The 19245-nt window shown below is 47.1% G+C and overlaps 2 protein-coding genes across 6 annotated transcripts; one reads left to right on the plus strand and one right to left on the minus strand.

The window, feature by feature from the left end:
• Positions 1 to 7223: 7223 nt before the first annotated feature.
• LOC136500952 (uncharacterized) lies at positions 7224 to 9593 on the plus strand. Its single transcript, XM_066496432.1, has one exon. The coding sequence runs from the start codon at positions 7755 to 7757 to the stop codon at positions 8739 to 8741; it is 987 nt and encodes a 328-aa protein (XP_066352529.1). The 5' UTR covers positions 7224 to 7754; the 3' UTR covers positions 8742 to 9593.
• A 1241-nt stretch (positions 9594 to 10834) lies between these two features.
• LOC136500951 (putative 1-phosphatidylinositol-3-phosphate 5-kinase FAB1D) lies at positions 10835 to 17930 on the minus strand. 5 transcript variants are annotated; one of them, XM_066496430.1, is made up of 12 exons: positions 17513 to 17930; positions 17258 to 17351; positions 16056 to 16709; positions 15809 to 15953; positions 15354 to 15701; positions 14284 to 15204; positions 13831 to 14165; positions 13602 to 13728; positions 13343 to 13513; positions 11862 to 13259; positions 11521 to 11781; positions 10835 to 11436 (listed from the first exon to the last, which is right to left on the minus strand). In XM_066496430.1, exons 2-12 carry the CDS (start codon positions 17299 to 17301, stop codon positions 11077 to 11079), a joined length of 4764 nt encoding a protein of 1587 aa, XP_066352527.1. In that variant the 5' UTR covers positions 17302 to 17351; positions 17513 to 17930; the 3' UTR covers positions 10835 to 11076. The 5 variants fall into 5 exon arrangements, with proteins under 5 accessions (XP_066352527.1, XP_066352524.1, XP_066352523.1 ...); XM_066496427.1 differs by having other exon boundaries at positions 16056 to 16745; XM_066496426.1 differs by having other exon boundaries at positions 16056 to 17097.
• Positions 17931 to 19245: the final 1315 nt, after the last annotated feature.

Consider the following 19245-nt stretch of genomic DNA (forward strand, 5'->3'; position numbering starts at 1 on the left):
AGCAAGAATATGATTAGGAATAAGGTAGAAATCAGCACACACAAACACAGCTCAAATGTCGCTCTCTATGTGCTCCTCTAGATATTGTTCCACTTTTGCCCCTCTCTTTTTTCTCTATTTTTGGGTTGTTGTTTTTTGGGATTCTTCGACTTTTTCTTTTTCTTTTTTTTTCTTTTTTTCTTCACTTAGGAGCAAAAAAGAAGTAACCACAGAAAATATAAGCTTAAACAAGTGAAAGACGTGACCTGTGGAATTTTTAGAAGACGTGCTCGAAATCGACAAAGACCTCGTGACCACGAAAAGAGGATCTTGTGACCAAAATAAAAATCTCTGACCCTGACAAAGTGAGGGATGGATAGATCCAAAAAAATTTCTGATCAATTTTGATATATTGAATGTCGAAATCCGAGTTTGTATGCGAAAACTAGACCAGTTTTACGAACGCACTCCGAATTAGAGGACAAAACAAGAACAATGCACGCAAAATTGGTCACGGCAGCAAGGATTTGATGGAAATAGTGAAAACAAGTATAACAAATAAGATGGCGTGGACTAGGATTTGATGAATACAAAGGAATCACAACAAGAATTGAAGGTGTTCACGGATTATGATGAAAAACAAAGGAAAAAATACAAATTAGACTAAAAACGATCTAAAACCAGCAACCAGAACTTGACCTAGCGCACAAACTCAACAACGCAAAACAGAGACAAAATTGCACGGCACAATGAGGCTATAGGACATGAAATATGTGGCAGTGTATATTTTTTTTTGCTTTTTGTGGACTATAGGTAATGCAAAAATAGTAACAATCTAAAGGGGAAACAAAGTTATACCTAACGGGCAACAAGGTCTCTGATACCACTTGATGTAGACTAGGCTCGATCTTCCGAAAGGTATGATAGTGTCGATTGGTGGAGACTCGACGTTCACGATCTAGGCTTCGAACCAAGATTGATTCGGACCCCACAACTGTTACACCACTGCTTCATTGGTTATCAACCACGCGAACGCGATTGACCTCGCCAAGAAGGCTGTCCTGCAAGCGAATCGAGAACACAAGCAAGAACAGGATGAACGTAATCTGAAATTGCAAATAAATATGAGTCTTAAGATAACAAGAAGGAGTTCAAGTCTTTATTCGAAAGGATTAATCGCCATAGGCGGACAAGATCAAGAACTGGGGCCCTGGTTCACAGCAAGCAGCCTTGGTGGCACAGTTGCCGCAAAACGATGTATGTTTCACTAGAAAATCAAGAACTAAACAAAACCCAAACCCCAAGGAGAGTGACAGCTGCTATTTATAGAGTCTTGGACGTCACCCCCTGGACGCGCCCCCTAATGGGCCAAAACACGATACACGGTCCAACGGACCAAAAGACGGTGTCGCAGCACTCTGACAGATTCTAGACGCTGACTTGTTTCGACGATTCCCGTTGAATCCGAAGGTCTTTTGATGTGAAACCACTTGGATTGGCTTCCTTATCAAATTAGTTTTTCAACCATATGTGGATCGTCGAAAACAGAGTTTGGATGCGTCCTGGGTGACCAGTTTAAGGCAGACTGGTCCTGGAGGCCGAAGCAGACTCAAACTTGAGTTGCTTTGGGCCTCCACCTCGGGGACTCGAACCGAATTAGCCTCGGACCTCCTTCTTGACTTGGACACCCTTGCTGACCTCCTACCCCTCCATACCATGTGCTAAACATGGGCATATGCAGGGGTGTCATGTCCTCATCATCGTGTGACCGGACGCTGGGTGTGTCCGATCGTGAAAAATCGTTTCTGGATGCTTACTGGAAATGACCGGACGCTGAGGTCCAGCGTCCGGTCACTTCACAGCAGCGCGTCCGGTCATCACTTGACCATTGGGATCAAGCGCTCAATATTTGAAGAGAGGAGACACGTGGCGTGCATCGCACGACCAGACGCTAGGGTCCTGCGTCCGGTCGATATGACGGATCGTCCGGTCACCCCATGTTGTGCCCAGTGAAGAGGTACACCGGCTCTATTTCATGGGGGCTTCTATTTAAGTCCTATGGCCGACTCAAGCTCACTCTCTTGGCCATTTGCATTGACATAGCAACCTTGTGAGCTTAGCCAAAGCCCTCTCACTCATCTCCATCATTGATTCATCATCTTTGTGAGATTGGGAGAGAATCCAAGCGCATTGCTTGAGTGTTTGCATCTAGAGGCACTTGGTGTTCATGTTTCGCTTGTTAATCTTAGTGGTTGCCGCCAGCTAGATGGTTTGGAGCAGCGAGGATCATCGAGCAGAGGTTAGTGATTGTCTTCGGCGCCGATCGTGGTGATTGTGAGGGGTTCTTGACCTTTCTTCGATGGAGAGCCAAAAGGTACTCTAGTGGATTGCTCGTGGCTTATGTGATCCTCATCTTATGTTAGTTGTATGGTACCCTATTGAGGGTTTGACGTGTGATGCCAATTAGCGCGTGAACCTCCAAGTGAGTTAGTCGCCACAACGAGGAGTAGCTTGCCGGTAAGCAAGTGAACCTCGGTAAAAAAACATTGTGTTCATCATTTGATTCCGAGGTGATTGGTCTTCATTGATATTCCTTCTTGTAATTAATTGGTTCACTCCTCTATACGGTGGTATAAACATCTTGCTCACTCTCTTTACATTACCGCAAACTAGTTAACAAGCTCTTTAGTGTAGCTAGTTGTGAGAGCTTGTTAGTTTGGTTAGTGTGGCTCTTTAGTTAGCCTTTGAGAGCACACTAACTTAGTATAGTGACATAGCTATTGTGTGGATAGAAACTATACTAACTAGAATTGTGGTAGGTGGCTTACAATTTTAGTAGGCTAGCGCAACACTTGCTTCGCCTCATAATTGTCTAACCGATTTGCTAAGTGTTGTTGTAGATTTTTAATAGGCTATTCACCCCCCTCTAGCCATTAGGACCTTTCAATGGCCCAACTACTGAAGCAAGAGTATGCCAACCTCAAGTTCAAGGATGGTAAATTGGTGGAGAACTTCTCCCTCCGTCTGCAGTCGCTCATCAATAATCTGAGGAGCCACGACGTCACCATCGATGAAGAAGAGACGGTCTCCAAGTACCTCCACTCCATGCCCATGAAGTACATCCAGATCGTTCTCACCATAGAGATGATGTTGGACTTGTCCACCCTCACCATTGAGGATGTGACAGGCCATCTGCGGGCGGTGGACGAGCGCATAGAGCAGACCACAACAATGATGGATAGCGGCAAGCTGCTGCTGACAAAGGAGGAGTGGGTTGTCTGGAGGAACTCTGGGGAAGCCTCCTCCAGCCGTGGTGGCGATGGCAAGCGCCGCTGCAAGGCTTCTTCAGAGAAGAAGAAGAAGGTCGACCCAAACGCCTACCGGCGCTATGGTAAGTCAGGCCATTGGGCAAAGGAGTGCCCAAATCGCAAGCAGGAGAAGAAGGCTAAGGCTCATATAGTGTAGACTGATGAGGATGATGAGGCTACTCTCCTGCTGGCGATGTTCTGTGCACTGCACGACATTGAGGTGAAGAAGAAGGAAGAGGTGAGGATGGTGGAAGGGCACGACAAGGCTCTGAAGGCTGTCCACCTCGAAGAACTGCGCGCCCAAGTCCACCTCAGACATGTGGGCGACGAACAGGAGCAGCGGTGGTACCTGGACTCCGGTGCCAGCAACCACATGACGAGCTCTAAGGAAGTCGTCTCCGAACTCGATGGCAATGTGACCGGCACGGTGAAGTTCAGTGACGGCTCAAGGGTGGTGATCCGAGGGCACGGCACCATTATCTTTAGGTGCCAGAACGGTGAGCACCACGCGCTAACGGATGTGTACTACATCCCACAGCTACGTTCAAGCATCGTCAGCATTGCCTAGCTGGACGAGTGCAGATACGAGGTACTGATCGAGAGCGGGATCCTAAAGATTTAGGATTGGGAGTGGCGTCTTCTCGCAAAGGTAAAACACTCATGTAATCGATTGTACCTGCTCGACTTGAAGGTGGAGCAGGCGGTGTGTTTGGCAGCATGGCACACTAAGGAGCCGTGGCTGTGGCATGCCTGGTTTGGCCATCTCAGCTTCGACGCGCTCGGTCGACTGGAGAAGATGGTCCGAGGGCTGCCCCACATCAAGCATGGAGGCAAGTTGTGTGACAGCTGTCTGGCCTGGAAGCAGAGGAGGCTGCCGTTCCCAAAAGCGGCCAAGTATCGCGCGGCGGACGCTCTCGAGCTCATCCATGGCGATCTCTACGGGTCAATCATGCTAGCCACAAACGGTGGTCGACGGTACTTCCTCCTGCTCGTGGATGATTGCAGTCTCTATATGTGGCTACAACTCCTGATGAGCAAGGACGAGGCGGTGGAGGCGATCAAGAAGTTCAAGGCACGCGCGGAGGCGGAGAGTGGCAAGAAGCTGCGCATGCTGTGGACTTATCGGGGCGACGAATTCACTTCGGTAGAGTTCACTGTGTACTGCGCGGATCAGGGTGTGGCACGACACCACACCGCACCATACTCACCACAGCAGAATGGCGTGGTGGAGCGGCGAAACCAGACGGTGGTCGGTATGGCTCGATCCATGATGGACAAGAGCATGCTAGCAAGGTTCTGGGGTGAGGCGGTAACCACGGCGGTGTTCATCCTCAACCGTGCGCCCACTAATATCCTGAAGGGCAAGACGCCATTCGAAGCTTGGTATGGGTACAAGCCGAGCGTGTCCTTCCTCTGGACATTCGGCTGCATTGACCATGTCAGGAAGACGAAGTCGGTCCTCACCAAGTAGGAGGATAGGAGCACACCAATGGTGCTCCTAGGCTACACGGAAGGTACCAAGGCGTACCGGCTCTACGACCCACGCAGAGGCAAGGTGGTTGTCTCGCGTGACGTCGTGTTCGATGAGAAGGAGGCCTATGACTGGAACAGTCTGGGCACGGAGGAAGCTGGTGGCTTCACCAGCACCTTTGTCATCGAGCACTTGGTCATCCACAGTGGTGGAGACACTAGAGAGGAGATGCCAACCACTCTAGCAATAGAGCCAAGCACTCCTGGGGCAATGCCGAGCACTCCTGGAGGGGTGTCGAGCACTCCAGGAGTGGTGCCGAGCTGTCCTGTAGTGGTGTCGACCACTCCAAGACTGGTGTCGAGCACTCTAGGAGGGGTGCCGACCACTTCAGGAGTGGTGACGAGCGGTCCAGGAGTAGTGCAGAGCACTACAGCCGGGGTGCCGAGCACTCCAAGTGCTGTGCCGACCACTCCGGTGAAATAGGGGACTTCATTGACGCCGATCGAGTTTGTCTCACCTCCAAGCGACATCACCAAGTTCGTGGATGCCTTCCACAACGGTGAGGAGGTGCGGTTCCACAGGCTGGACGACATCGTTGATGGCACAGGGTCCTCAGACCTGGCGGGTCGGCTGCTCAATGACCCAGAGCTGCTTCTTGTCATTACAGAGGAACCACCCACATTCGCGCTGGCCGAGTGCAATGCAAATTGGCGACGGACGATGCTGGAGGAGATGAAGGCGATCAAGAAAAACGAGACTTGGGAGCTCGTCGATCCACCTCCAGGATGTCATCCGATCGGCCTAAAGTGGGTGTACAAGGTCAAGCGGGATGAGCGCGGCGCCATTGTCAAGCACAAGGCATGCCTCATCGCCCGAGGCTTTGTCTAGTGTGAGGGCATCAACTTCGAGGAAGTCTTTGCGCTGGTAGCGCGCATGGAGTCTATCCGACTGCTGCTGGCTTTGGCAGCAGCAAAGGATTGACGCGTCCATCACCTGGACGTAAAATTGGCTTTCCTCAAGGTGAGCTGGCAGAGACGGTCTTCATCAGACAACCTCCGGGTTTTACCATCAAGAGAGTGGAGCATAGGGTGCTCCAACTACGCAAGGCACTCTACTGGCAGCGACAGGCCCCGCGGGTGTGGAACACAAAGCTAGATGCCACGCTGGGCGAGCTTGGATTCACACGGTGCGCAACCGAGCACGCGCTCTACACACGGCGACGGGGAAAGGAGGAGCTTGCCGTCGGCGTGTATGTGGACGACTTGATTGTCACCGGCGCGCGTGCGGAGGACATCGATAGTTTTCAAGCGCGAGATGGCGGCTTGTTTTTGAATGAGCAATCTCGGCGCGCTCTCCTACTACCTCGACATCGAGGTGAGATAGGGGAAGGAGGCGCTCACGCTCGGTCAGAGCGCGTACGCCTCGAAGCTGTGGGAGCGGAGCGGCATGACTGAGTGCAAGCCGTGCGTGACTCCAATGGAGGAGCGGCTAAAGCTGACGAAGGCCAGTACCGCGGCGAAGTTAGATGCAACACTCTACCGGAGCATCGTCGGCGGTCTGCGCTATCTAGTCCACACGAGGCCGGACATTGCGTTCGTCGTGGGCTACGTCAGCCACTTCATGGAGGATCCCCGAGAGGATCACTGGGCTGTGGTGAAGCGGCTGCTGTGCTACATAAGGGGACGGTGGATCAGGTGATCGTCTTCCCCAAGGCTGGCAGAAGTAGGCTGCAGCTCACTGTGTTCAGCGATGCAAACATGGCGAGGGACATCGACGGACAGCGAAGCACCTCTGGCGTGCTCGTCTTCCTCGGATCGGCTCCAATCTCATGGCTGTCGCTGAAACAGAAGGTGGTGGTGCTGTCCACGTGCGAGGCAGAGTACGTAACGATGGCCACAGCGACGTGCCAAGCTATGTGGCTACGCCGGCTGCTGGGCGAGCTGATCGGTGTGGAAGCTCACCCACCAGCACTGATGGTGGACAACCAGCCCACCATCGCCCTCGTAAAGAATCTGGTTCTCCACAACCGGAGCAAGCACATCGACGTCAAGTTCCACTTCCTCAGAGACTGTGTCGATGGAGGGCAGATCATCATCAAGTTCGTCGAAACTGGTCGGCAACTCGCGGACGTCCTCACCAAGCCGCTTGGCCGTCTTCGGTTCACGAAGCTGAAGAAGATGATCGACATGGTGAAGGTTCTAGGGTTAGCAACAGGATTAGGAAAAGAATTGTTAAGTAATCTGCCGTTCTCCTCTGAATGCGCGGCAGGGACAGACGCCGAAAGGACTCCCCTACACGGCACTGTAGCCGCGACAGCGGCAGGCGCCGAAAGGCTCCCCTGCCGCACTGTAGCCACCGCAGGGGCAAGCGACAAATTAAGCGCTGCTGTCACATCTAGTCACTGTAGCAACATGATAGCCTGACATGGCTGTATACTAGGATTAGATGGATAGAGTTGTATATATAGTTTTTCATTGCAACTTAATAAAGAGAGCGAGTTTAGTTTTGCTATCTCCTCTATAGAGCTCCTGCCAGTGCGCGCTCTGTTCTTCCTTTCTTCCTCTACCTATAGCCATAGCGTGTGATCGGTAACGTCGATGAACGGTCGGCTCACCCGTGTAGAAAATCCGGGGGCCAACACGAAGCATGGAGGCTCACGGGGCGAGGCGACGGCCCAAACAGAAGCAGTGGGCATCTGGCAACTGGCATGGAAGCCATGACTTGAAGAATAGAAATCCAAGCCAGACTGGTGCAGCAGCAGCAGCAAAATAGAATCCATCATCGTCGTTCCCCCTGCACAACAGACACCCCATCATTACTCATTAGCATTTAGTCCATAGTCCCTCCCCTGCCTGCCTATAAAACCCAAACCCAGCGTCCAGGCAGAGGCAGGCTCAAGCGCACACCACCAGTGTCCACCTGTCCATGCACAGCCACCGCCGCCACCACCACCATTGAGCAGAGCAAGGCCAGCCAGCAACAGCAACATCAACAGCATGAACGGGTTCTACTCTTCCATGGCGCACGGGCTGGACGCGCTGCAGCACAGCCCGCACGCGTGCCTATCGGCGGCCTTCCTCCAGCAGGCGGCGGCGCTGCTACGGTCGCTGCACTCGCAGCTACTCCACCTGGTGCATCGCCTCCACCTGCCGCCGGGGGAGAGCTGGCTGGACGAGTACATGGACGAGGCCTCCCGCCTGTGGGACGCCTGCCAGCTCGCCCGCGCGGGCGCCGCGGGGCTCGACGCCTACTGTGCCGCCGCCGCACGCGTCGCCCCCGCGCTCCGCGACTGGCCCTACGGCTCCGGCTCCAGCGGCTCCCACTCCCACGCCGCCGCAGCAGCGCGACACCTCCAGCGCGCCATCACCGCGCCCAGGCGCCAGGCCGTCGCGCTCCACCAGGATAACCGCGCGCTCGCCGACGCCAGGCTCGACCCGGCCTCGCTCCTGCTCGACGACCGCTCCCCGCTCGAGTTCAAGCTCAACGCCTTCAACGGCTTCCGCGGCGTCCTCTACGCGCTGCGCAACGCCACCTCCTTCCTCCTCGTCCTCCTCATCTCCGGCACCGTCACCTGCCTCCCCGACCTCACAGCCGGCTGCTCTGCCGTCGCCCACCACCAGCAGCTCCGCGCCTCGGGCGGCGGCTACGTCGCGTCCGTCGCCCGCCTGCGCCAGCGCGTCGCCCAGGAGATGGAAGGATGCATCATCGGCGGCGGCAGCAGCGCTGGCGGGATCATGATGTACGAGTTCCGCCAGGCCAGGGCTGCCATCGACGGCCTCAAGCAGGACTTCGACAGGGTCGTCGCCATGGGTGGCTACGGCGACGACATCGGAGACAGCCTCGGCCAGAGAGCCGAGATCATCAATGGCTGGGTTGGGATGCTGCGATCAGGCGCCGAGGCCATCATCGCTGAGCTTGATGACTTCTTCGATGAGATCGTCGAGGGCAGGAAGATGCTCTCCCACCTTTGCAGCCATCGCTAGCTAGCTCCTCCCGTCCTTAGATTATCAGCTGAAACAAAATTAAACTTCACAATCACAAGATGAGTTGTTCAGAAGAACGGTTTCAGCAGGCAGCTCCACTTCTATTCTATGCCACCCTAGTACTACTAGTAGATACTCCTCCAACAAGAGGCTAACAAATCTAGGCAACCCAAGAAAAGGTGCTTTTTGTTTGTTTGTTTAATTTGTTTTCCTCTCCTCTCCTTCTCTGGTTAAGTGCAGTGCAGTGCAGTGCTGTGCTGTTTACTCTCTAGCTAGCTTAGCAAGCTAGCAATCACTCTAGTAGGGTGTCCATACTTAAGTCACGCATGTAGCAGCAGAATCATCCTCCTCTTTGTATGCTTCCCAATCAACGGCGGTACTGCCACTTCCTATTGTGCCTGCCTATTGTCGGAATCAGAACCAGAACATATCTCTAGCATTTTTTTCAACATAATATACTTCAGATTTAGACGTCCTTTTAGTTATAGTATGTAGTTATATCTATATGGTAATAATATCACAGCTGATGCTGAAAAGGAGAATCCGCGAGTGCCACCAATCAGACCTCGGAAAAAGGAAAACCAACTCTTTGCCCTTTTCTATAACTGGGAAAGCACTGTGGTGGTGTGGCCAACTTGTTGGACATATATAGGAGACAAAAAGGAAGAAGAAACTAGACTTTTCTGTTCTTATTCTTTTTTGCTTGTTCGTTTTGTTTTTTGTGGTAGGCTTATGCTTTCGTCCATTGAACCGTATTGTCGCTTCCCACCAGCTCAAGAATATGGTGAATGGTACAAAAAAGACCGGTCATTTTAATAAAACAGAGAAGATGAACAAACGACCTAAGGGAGGGATGGTACCTTTGTGGCCGCTTTTGTGAGATTCTTTTCTTGTGATGCTTCTCTTTGATATCTGGACCCAGTCACCATTTGGTTGTATAATCATGACGAACAGCCTTCTGGAATTGGAACAGAATGATCACTTTGTGAACGTCTTTTGAGCCAGAATCATCCTCTGGCCCTCAATCGGATGAAGAGAACCACTGCCGGCAAAGGTTGCAATGCCAAATTGATTGAGCTGCCTTGCAGGGCCAAAAGCAAGCGATATCATGGTAAGCAGCAGGGCAATCCATATTCCATACTTTGGGTTAGGGCTCTGCCTCTGGTGGGAAAAGCTGAGCTTCATCAGCCCACCAAATCCAATCTCTTCCTCAAACAAACACAATGATCACCTCTTAAAGCAGCAATCAGAATCGCTTGACCAAAATATAAGCTGCTCATCATGAATTCACACTGAACTGAAAAATCAAAATACTGATTGATTAGAAAAATGTCAGGTTAACATTCAGTCAACCTGAGCCAACAGAAGAAAAGTTCTTGGTATCAGTTATCTGGTCAAGCAAAAATTATAATACAAGCTCCAACTTAGATGATACTGTGCTTTGGCTCAAGAATGGGAAAGTAGCATATAATTAAGTACCGAACTGATCAGTGAAGTTTGTACTCAGTCATGAATTGACAGAAAAAAATTACCTCATCAATGGTCCAGGCATACCTGTATAGCAATAAATTAGCACATAGATAGGCACATCACCAGGCCTGTACTGCCTGATGCAGAACCTCATCTACAGAGAAGATATCTGAAAAATAAAAAAGGCATAAATGCGTATAAAAATGGTTTCAGGGCATAAATGCATATTGAGTGAAATTCCAGAAACAGAACAAGTAAACTTAATTACCCATTCTAAGTAACAATAGAACTCGGTTTATAAAAGAAAATACAGAGTAGCTTGCAATATGTTCTATACCAGGAGATCTGAAAAAGCTGTACATTGTGCAGAACCAAAAAGAAGTGAAAGGGGGCATACCGAAACTGGACAGTATCCATCAAACACAAAATCTGTATTGTGCTGTGTGCAACAAGATCAGAGGGCAGGCTTTTATACGGCGCCGCTTTCAGATCCCAGCAAGTACACTGGGGGTACATGGTACAACATAATACTCAAATTGACCTAATTTCAATAGAGGTGGGAAATGTCTATCTTGGACAGTTCGTCATAAGAGAAGAATAGACTGCTTCAGTCACACAAGTGGTACGTCCAAAAAATGATCATATGAATTCTTAATTTCACTATAATAATTGTGAAATTAACAATGAACATTTGTATAGGTACACGTCCTGTGGACCTCACTTGCCCAACAATTTGCCTAAAACCGCAAACTTTTGGATAGATTAACAGTGAGGTCCTCCTATGTACACCATTTTACAAAGTGAAAAGTAGCCAAACAACAATGGGATAGATTTCAACAAAACTGCCAGGAAGTCCTGCACAGGATTAGGTACACCCCTCAGTTTCATTTAGGTGCTGAAGCAGGTTATCACCATTCTGGACTTCCGCCAACTTGTGATTGCTGGGACCAAGGGATTTGCATTGCCTAGAAGAATTATCAGGACTCCATGTGTCTGGAACTGACAGGAAGTACTTCGCCATGAACTTCCTAAACCTTTTCTTGTATTCCTTGGGGGAAATAACAGTTGGTGAAACATTCTTGGGTACTACCAGAGAAGTCTTCACCCATGTCTCCAGTTGCTTGTCCCAAGTATATTGCCTCAGATAATCAATGATGCCAAACACAAGTTCGTGCTTCTCTTTGTCCACTCCCACAAGTAGAGAATAGTCCATGACATTCACTGACTGCAAGTACAATAATTATGTTCACAAATGTTATCATTGAAAAAACATGCCAGTAACTGTGGCAAAGATGTGCTTTATGCTTACAGTGAGGAAAGCAGTGTCATTCCAGATTGCACGCTGCAAAAGATGCTTTGTTCTTCCACCAATATAGATTGGAGAAAAACCCATGTCCTCAACATAATTTTGGTCCAGGTAAACAGTATCATGATCATTTGAGTCAGTGACGCGTCGCGAAAAAGTAGTACCTTTGAGGTCATAAATTCGTGAAATATTGTGACCAAAGAGAAGATTTTCCATCACCATCAAGTCAATCTTTACCTCTTTGCCATGCCTAATTTGCTTAACCTGAAACAGGCAAGTGAGTCCACATGAAAAAAAAGCAGGAAAATGAATCGAAATCAAACTCGAGCTCTTGATATAACTACCTGATAGATTCCTAATATCTTGGCAAGGCAAGTTTGGCTTCCAGTGTCCAGAGAATGGTAAACATGCTTAAAGTAATCAGGGGCAAATTTAATAAATGACTCGAACTCTGTTTTCTTGATTTGCTTTATGATAAACCTGTCATCCGTCGTCTTTGCAAAATAGGCCTTGCTCTTTCCACCTTGAGCATTCCACTTCTTGCAGCGGCTTAAGGAAGTAATATATGCAAGCTCGGATGGGCAACACTTTTTTCGGAGTGCAAAGAATTGATTGTCATATACAACAGTGACTGAATATTTGCCTCTGAGAGTCACTTTCCCGTTCACAGTCATTTCTGGATGCATCGGGGACAATAAAGATGAGCTATCATAACCAGAAAAGTCATCAGATGAAAATGAAGACAGAGATGACAAGCTTGCTTCAGAATCTGTAGATGACCATGGTGACGAGCTGAAAAAACTTTCAGACAGAAAACTATAAGATTTCTCCATTGCTTTAGCATGCTCTCCCTTGGAATAATCCATTCCATTTTCAAATTTTAAATCTATCAAATGGCGGCGTTCATCAGATATGGCAAGAGCACGAGCTATTATGCTGGATATCTCATCTTCCATTATGCACAAAATATTACCACCTGGACCTACCGCAAACTGCGGAGAGTATGCCTCGTCATGTTGTTCAAACAAGGGAGGAAGATAATGTGGCAAATAATTGTTAATGAGTTCAAACTTTTCCAAATATCCAATTTGAATGTCATTCCTGTAAGCCAATTGACACTCGGCAATTGAATTCCAAATCCACCTTTCCCTTTCATCCCAATAAGGATATTTGAACTGTTGGGGAGTGCTACAAGGCTCCTGTTCCATGGGTATTGGATCTGCTACTGTGTCATTGACCTGGACCTCCTTATCATTGGATATTTCGAAACAAGGATCATTTGTGCTTTCTATTGTGCCATCTACCTTTATTTGACCATGAGCAATGGATGATTCTTCAGCTTTACTACCTCCATTGCAAGTTAGTTCCGAGTGCCCAGCTTCCTGGCTTTCATCAAGCAAGGGTGCTGCAGCATCACCTGATTGAGGATCAAGTTTGTTACTTGCAGACTCCGTGGTACTGGCTACCCTCAGAGCTATTGTAGTTTTGTCATATGTAGATTCACTGATTTTCTTATCAATACCAGAGTTATCGCCATAGATCCCATCAACAGTATCAGCAGGATTCTTGTAATTAGCAACACTTTCTAGTTGGACAGATTTACAGTAGAATAATTGATGTAGACGGCGGTCCCAAATGTAAAGCTCAAGTAGAAGGTCCTGATAGTACCAATTTATATTCAATAGTTCATGCACAGACGATGACAGTATCCCATTTTGATCAGCGGCCTTGTCCACAGAACTCTGCAGGACAACACAGATATAAAAATTCATTCAACAATAATAAACAGAACAAACACCGAGGCAAATAGAATGCATATACCCACCTCAAACTGGGCCTTTTCTTTTATCAACAACTCTTCTAGTTCAGTGAAGTCCTTAACAGGGAGTGCGAGGCCACAATTGATTGCTAATGTTATTGCATCAGGATGCTCATTCTTCAAGTTTTGTAGAAATCTTGCAACCCCAGAGAAAAGTGCCATACCTTTAGCATGAATCTTGAAAGATGGAGCATAGGCGTCAGGCACCATTGTACAATAACTGAAGATAAGTAATGAAAAAAACAGTCAAGAGAATGAACCATACATTTCTCCTTTGTACTTCAAACCAATCCTGTCTGATGGGGTTGATGAACTGGAGAGTAGGTTGTGGTTTGCAGGTAGCGTAAATTTCAACCGATGAGTACCGGAACATAGCAACTTTAGAGCCCAACCTGAAATTAGTAAGAAAGAGGAAGTATTCATCACCAAACTGCAAAAAAGGTAGTTTCCATGGAATTGTTATATGAAACCCTAATGGCTAGCAGGAAGTTTACCCGAAAAAGCGCAAACAATCCCTGTTGACCAAATGTCCACATATGGATAACCTTCTTGCTGCAGAGTGGCTCGAAAAACTGAGTTCAAGGAATTTCCCAAACGAGAGGTTGCGTGCTTCAGCTGATATTAGTACTCTTGGAGTTGGTTTGGATACCCCGTGTTCATGATCACATCTCGAGCACCTAGTCCACATCCATATTTTTCCTTCGGATTCACCAGGTAAATGGTGTTGGGGCACCAAACGTTTCACTAGAACGGTCAAATTTCCATTTCGGTGCGTGTAGGAGTATATGTGCGACTCTGGAGGCTCTCCACATGAGGAGCAACTCAGTTTCTGCAAGGGAAACATTAAAAGCTGAGCCTCCAGCAACCGAGTCAAATTGTATTACAAACACAAAACACAGATATTTCACATAAGAACAAAACACTAGAAGGTTATGAAATAGTGTCACCTGATTCTGCAGAATGTCTTGCAAATATCGCCCTAAGGACACATCAAAACTCCCATAGTATTTTATACGGGTTAAACGGCTTTGTTCACAGATAACCTGCTTTTCCGTGCACTGGCTAGACATCAAAATCAGTATGCTGTGAGAATCAAGTGCATCATCAGCTTGATCATCGTCGACATATTTCTCTTTGATAACAATACTTGTAGTACTATGTGCCCCATTGTCTTCCATAACAGGTGATTCTCCATTTTTATCACTTACAGAAGAACTACTCGGCATTATTGCTTGAGTAATTTCTTGTTTCTGGGTATCATTTATGGACTCCCCATTTTCAATGGAAACTGCAGACTCTTCTATCTTTGGCCTATGGAAACCATTACTAACAGTTTCTTGACCGGATTCAGCCCTGACTTCCTTCCTATTATCATTTGCCTCTTGCAATGAAGTAACAGGTAAGTAAATATTCTGGTGTAACATGTCAGCGAACAATTTCCTTAGTGGCCCTTGGACTGGTAATGTTAACCTCTCAGTATTATTGAGCCTTGCACCTTGTTCAAGGTCATTTGCAGAGCTGCTGGATACTGAACTGAATGAATCCACATTTCTTGGAGATGTCAAAGGTTTGTTCACATCAGCATAGCTGTTAGAAGTGGCATGGAACAGTCTAAGTGCTGGAGAGTCATCATGTGAAGGAAAGCTAGGGATAGCACCACTAAGAGCAGCAACATCATAAGCAGTTGGTGATGTCCCTTCTGTACCAGTAACAGAAGTTTCTTTCGGGGTACTTTTATCATTTAGAAAAACCCTTTGATCTTCAAAGAAAGATGTTTCAAGGATCAAGTGATATGCTGCAAAGACTGTAAAATGCATTACTTGTTTGACTTTCTTCAATTCTTCACTGTTTGCTCCTTTTAGCAGTATCTGAAAAAGAAAACCACTCTAACTGTAAATATTAATCCAAAAGGTATGGAATACCAATCAGTTTGGGACTTGCTACTAATTCAATAAATGGTATTAGTGCGAATGGAATAGACTATTTCCAGTATACAATGAGCACGAACTATACATACCGTACAACCGAGTGGACGCGGAAAGCCTTCCAAGAACATTAATGTTTTAGATGTCATCTTTCCACCCTCACTGGCGTTGTTGTGCTCCTCGATAAATTTTTCGATATGAAAGTAGTCACATTGCTTCAGCTTTGGTTTATCCAAAACTTCTGAAAACGATATTATGGGAGAGCCTGTACAGCGTGCAATTCTTTGTAGCCGGTTGAGTTTCATATCAAGAATTAGCGTGACACCTTCTTTCAGAAGAAGTTCTTGAATGTTTCGTGAAACAGTTTTCTCGACCAGAACAACATTGGGACTGCATATCTCCATCATTTTACCAATAGCTCTCTCCAACAGATCCTTTTCCTGATTGTTAGAGGCATAGAAAATAGAAGGTATTATTCCTCCGTGAAAAAAAAAACAGAAGCCGAGGTTTAATATTTGCATACATATATAAATATGTAGCATCTAACCTGATCCATTGAACTAAATGATGACAAACCGACATCAGAATGCCCAATGACTCCTTTGAGAAGTAGAAGCCTAGGATTGTGGCAATTTGTCGGCATGTGCTTATGAGCAGCGTTCTTCTTGAAGACTAACCCCTTGATCACCTCACTGCAACCAAACCAACATTGCCATAGGTTAACGGATATAGTTTGAAACAGAAACAGAAATCCTATTCCTATGTATTGAGGTGAAGACAAATTATTGCTTCACCTTTGCCGGCGAGTACCAGATGCTACGCATTTGACTTTGATGTAAGAGCCAGGGTCCATTTCCTTTCCCTTGCTACCATCAGGTTTGATAAGTAGCGCTGCTTCCCATGACAGGGAGGTGACAATGTCAAGCCAGCTATCACTACCCTCTTCGTTGGAAGACGCAATGCCAGCAGATGCGAGAAACCGACTGACAAGTATCTTCAGCTGGCCATTCATAGCTTCTAGCATCGCCTTTTCTCGTTCCTCCCTATGATTGCTAGTGCTGGCATCATGCTGCTTACCAGGGGATGGGAAACTTGACTGGACCCACTTTATCCCGTCACTATAATCATCGTCATCGTCGTCATAAGCGATGCTTGTAGCAAAACTCTGGGCCTCATCCTCCTTATCTGCCGCTTGAGGTGGTATCCAGATGGTATCATTTTCTAGAAATGAGATCTCCGTATTACTGCTTCTGCCATTGGTACTCTCGGCCCCATCAGAATCGTCACCAGACTTGATGGAGCGATCATCAACAGAAGATGTGGATGCATGACGGCTGATACGACCATGTCTGTGACCTGAAGCGCTGGAGGGAGCATTGTCATCTGTGGACTGATGATTTATATGCTTATCGGCATCCGCAGCCTTACTCTGCTCTGCACCATGGGGACTGCAATGGTAACCATTAGCCTCTGGTGCATCCTCCCTGTTGTGTTGGGCAAAAGGAAAAGGACGAGGATGGGGGCCTTCCATATACATATCTATGTGCTTTACAGTTTACACCGGATTGTCAAAAACTAAAGCTGTACAGGTTTTGCTAGTTGTTGACAGGCAAAGAAACAGAAAGATCCCTATTCAGTGTTATCAACACATAGAGTGCCAGTGAATAATTGACTTAGATTCAAGCTGTGCAACACTGCTTTCCAGGAAAAAAAAGGACTTGTGCTTAAGAAACAGATGATGCATAATAACATAACATGTTGATGGTAAAAATAAAAGGCTAAGGTAGGGGAGAGTATTCTGCAAGAGGTCCAGTAATATGAATGATACACCTGGACCTGATTGAGGAGGGGAGGAAGGTTAAACAATGGAAGCAAGCAAAGTAAAGTAAATTTGTTAACCTGATGAATTGGTTACAACCTGAGCCAAGCCAGAGGAGGAGGCTGAGGATTGATTAAACTTAACGCAAGAGAAGAGAAGAGAAGAGAATCGAAATACCTGGTTGCGTGGTGGTGGTGCTGATCCGACATGTCGGAGCACATTGCCTGCGGCAAAGGCAGGCGGCAGCTTGTCACATGCCCTTGCGGTTGGTCTGCTGGAATTGGTGGGTTATAGGTCAATCAATTGATCAACCAAAAAGGGGGAAAAAACGAAGTTAGTAGTAGTAGTAGGCATACAATACACTTGTAAATTACTACCGCTAGATCAGATCCGAATACAGGGAGAAGAAGGGGGTGCGCAGGCAAGGCATACCTGGTGGGTGCTCGTCGCCGGCGAAGGACCTCCTAGACCTGGGCACCTCCTGGCGCAGGGAGGGCGGCTGTCGGCCGGTTGCGGTTGGCGGCAGGAGCTAGCGCTTGCGCACGCGGGGTGCAGGGTAGTTGAAACCAAAATCCAATCCAATCGGAATGGTGTGGATTGGATGAGGAGCGAGGAGGGCGGCGGCAGCGTCTACTAGTGGTCGGTGTCTTGTCGGGCGCTAGAGTCCCGTTGCTCGACGGCGCTGGAATCCTCCCCGGTAGCGTGCGCGGGGGCTCTGGCCGCAGCGATTGGACCAGCTAGCTAGCTAGGTAGCAGAAGCACGCACACCAGGAGAGGAGAGAGGAGTCCAAGTCCAAGGTAAGGCAAGCCTAGTCTAGTCTAGAAACCCCTCCGAGAAGAAAAGAGGAGGCGGCGAAGGCGAGCAAGGAAGACGACGGCAGGTGAGGAACGCTCTCCCTCTTGGTCGCCGCTGGGCCCCACCAACTTTCTTTTTTTTTTATTGGAGTTGTAATAATTCATCTGTTCGCTGTTTGGTTTCTGGGGTGATAAGTCCGACTGATATTGGTTTGTTGTAAGAGAAAAACACTGTTGGCCGACTGATAAGTCCTGAAACCAACGAGTGAAGAGGCAGAATATATAGTATCCTATACGTGCAACCTATAATAATATAATAACTACTATATTGTATTCCTTTTAAAAAAATATATAATAACTATTGTATTACATACTCCATCCGTCCCAAAATATCTGTCGCTTTCGCTTTCCGAGAAACAACTTTGATAAAATATATATTACAAAAATATTAATATTTATGGTATATAATTAGTATTATTGGAAAGATCTTTGAATCTAGCTTTTTAATAAATTTATTTGGAGATACAAATATTGTACGTATTTTCTATAAATTGAGTTAAACTTGTGGCACGGAAACTGGAAACGACAGATAATATGAGACAGAGGGAGTACTCATGTATATATCTCATTTTCTTTTTTTATATAATACGTACTATATACGATAATAATTAGTAGTAGTACCTGTAGTAAGTTGTATTTGCAGACGGACGAAACAAAACAAAATAAATAAATTAATTAAATAAAGAGGAATTGGTAGCGGCAGGCGCCGACACGGCGACACGGTCAGGTCAAGTGCTCGAGATGGCGTCTGTGTCTGGAGACAATACATACCACATCCACACATGCAGGGCTGACTCGGCTCAGTACTGCCTCAGAGGAGAGGAACAAAAACAAAGAAAAACTACACTTCTTCTATTGCTAGTAGTATTTGATTTGATTGGTTGGTTGTACCACATCAGCGCCAAACCCAACAATCTGACCCCCTCTATTATTCATCAATAAAATCAAATCAAATATCAGTGCTCTTTTCGCAAATGTAGAAACTTCACCAGAATCATACTTGGAATTTCACGTGAGTAATTAAGTTCATTGCTTACCAGGCCTGCTGCTTTAGGCCTGGTTTAGTTTCTCATCCTAAAGTTTAGTCCTTATCACATCGTATATTTGACACATGTATGGAGTATTAAATATAGACTAAAAATAACTAATTATACAGATTGCGACTACTTTGCGAGACGAATCTTTTAAGCCTAATTAGTCTACGATTTGACATTGTGGTGCTACAGTACGCACATGTGCGAATGATGGATTAATTAGGCTTAATAAAATTGTCTCGCGGATTACCGAGGACTTGTGTAATTTGTTTTATT

Source organism: Miscanthus floridulus, chromosome 13 (genome assembly GCF_019320115.1).
Source record: "Miscanthus floridulus cultivar M001 chromosome 13, ASM1932011v1, whole genome shotgun sequence".
Classification (NCBI taxonomy): Eukaryota; Viridiplantae; Streptophyta; class Magnoliopsida; order Poales; family Poaceae; genus Miscanthus; species Miscanthus floridulus.

Excerpts from the sequence above, each read along its gene's own strand:
- LOC136500951 (XM_066496426.1), bottom strand. The coding sequence starts at position 16,798 with ATGTATATGGAAGGCCCCCATCCTCGTCCTTTTCCTTTTGCCCAACAC. Across the intron at positions 13,729-13,830 it reads GATTGTTTGCGCTTTTTCGG|GTTGGGCTCTAAAGTTGCTA; the intron begins GTAAACTTCCTG and ends TACTAATTTCAG. Across the intron at positions 11,437-11,520 it reads ATGACACTGCTTTCCTCACT|TCAGTGAATGTCATGGACTA; the intron begins GTAAGCATAAAG and ends TTGTACTTGCAG.
- LOC136500952 (XM_066496432.1), top strand. The coding sequence starts at position 7,755 with ATGAACGGGTTCTACTCTTCCATGGCGCACGGGCTGGACGCGCTGCAG.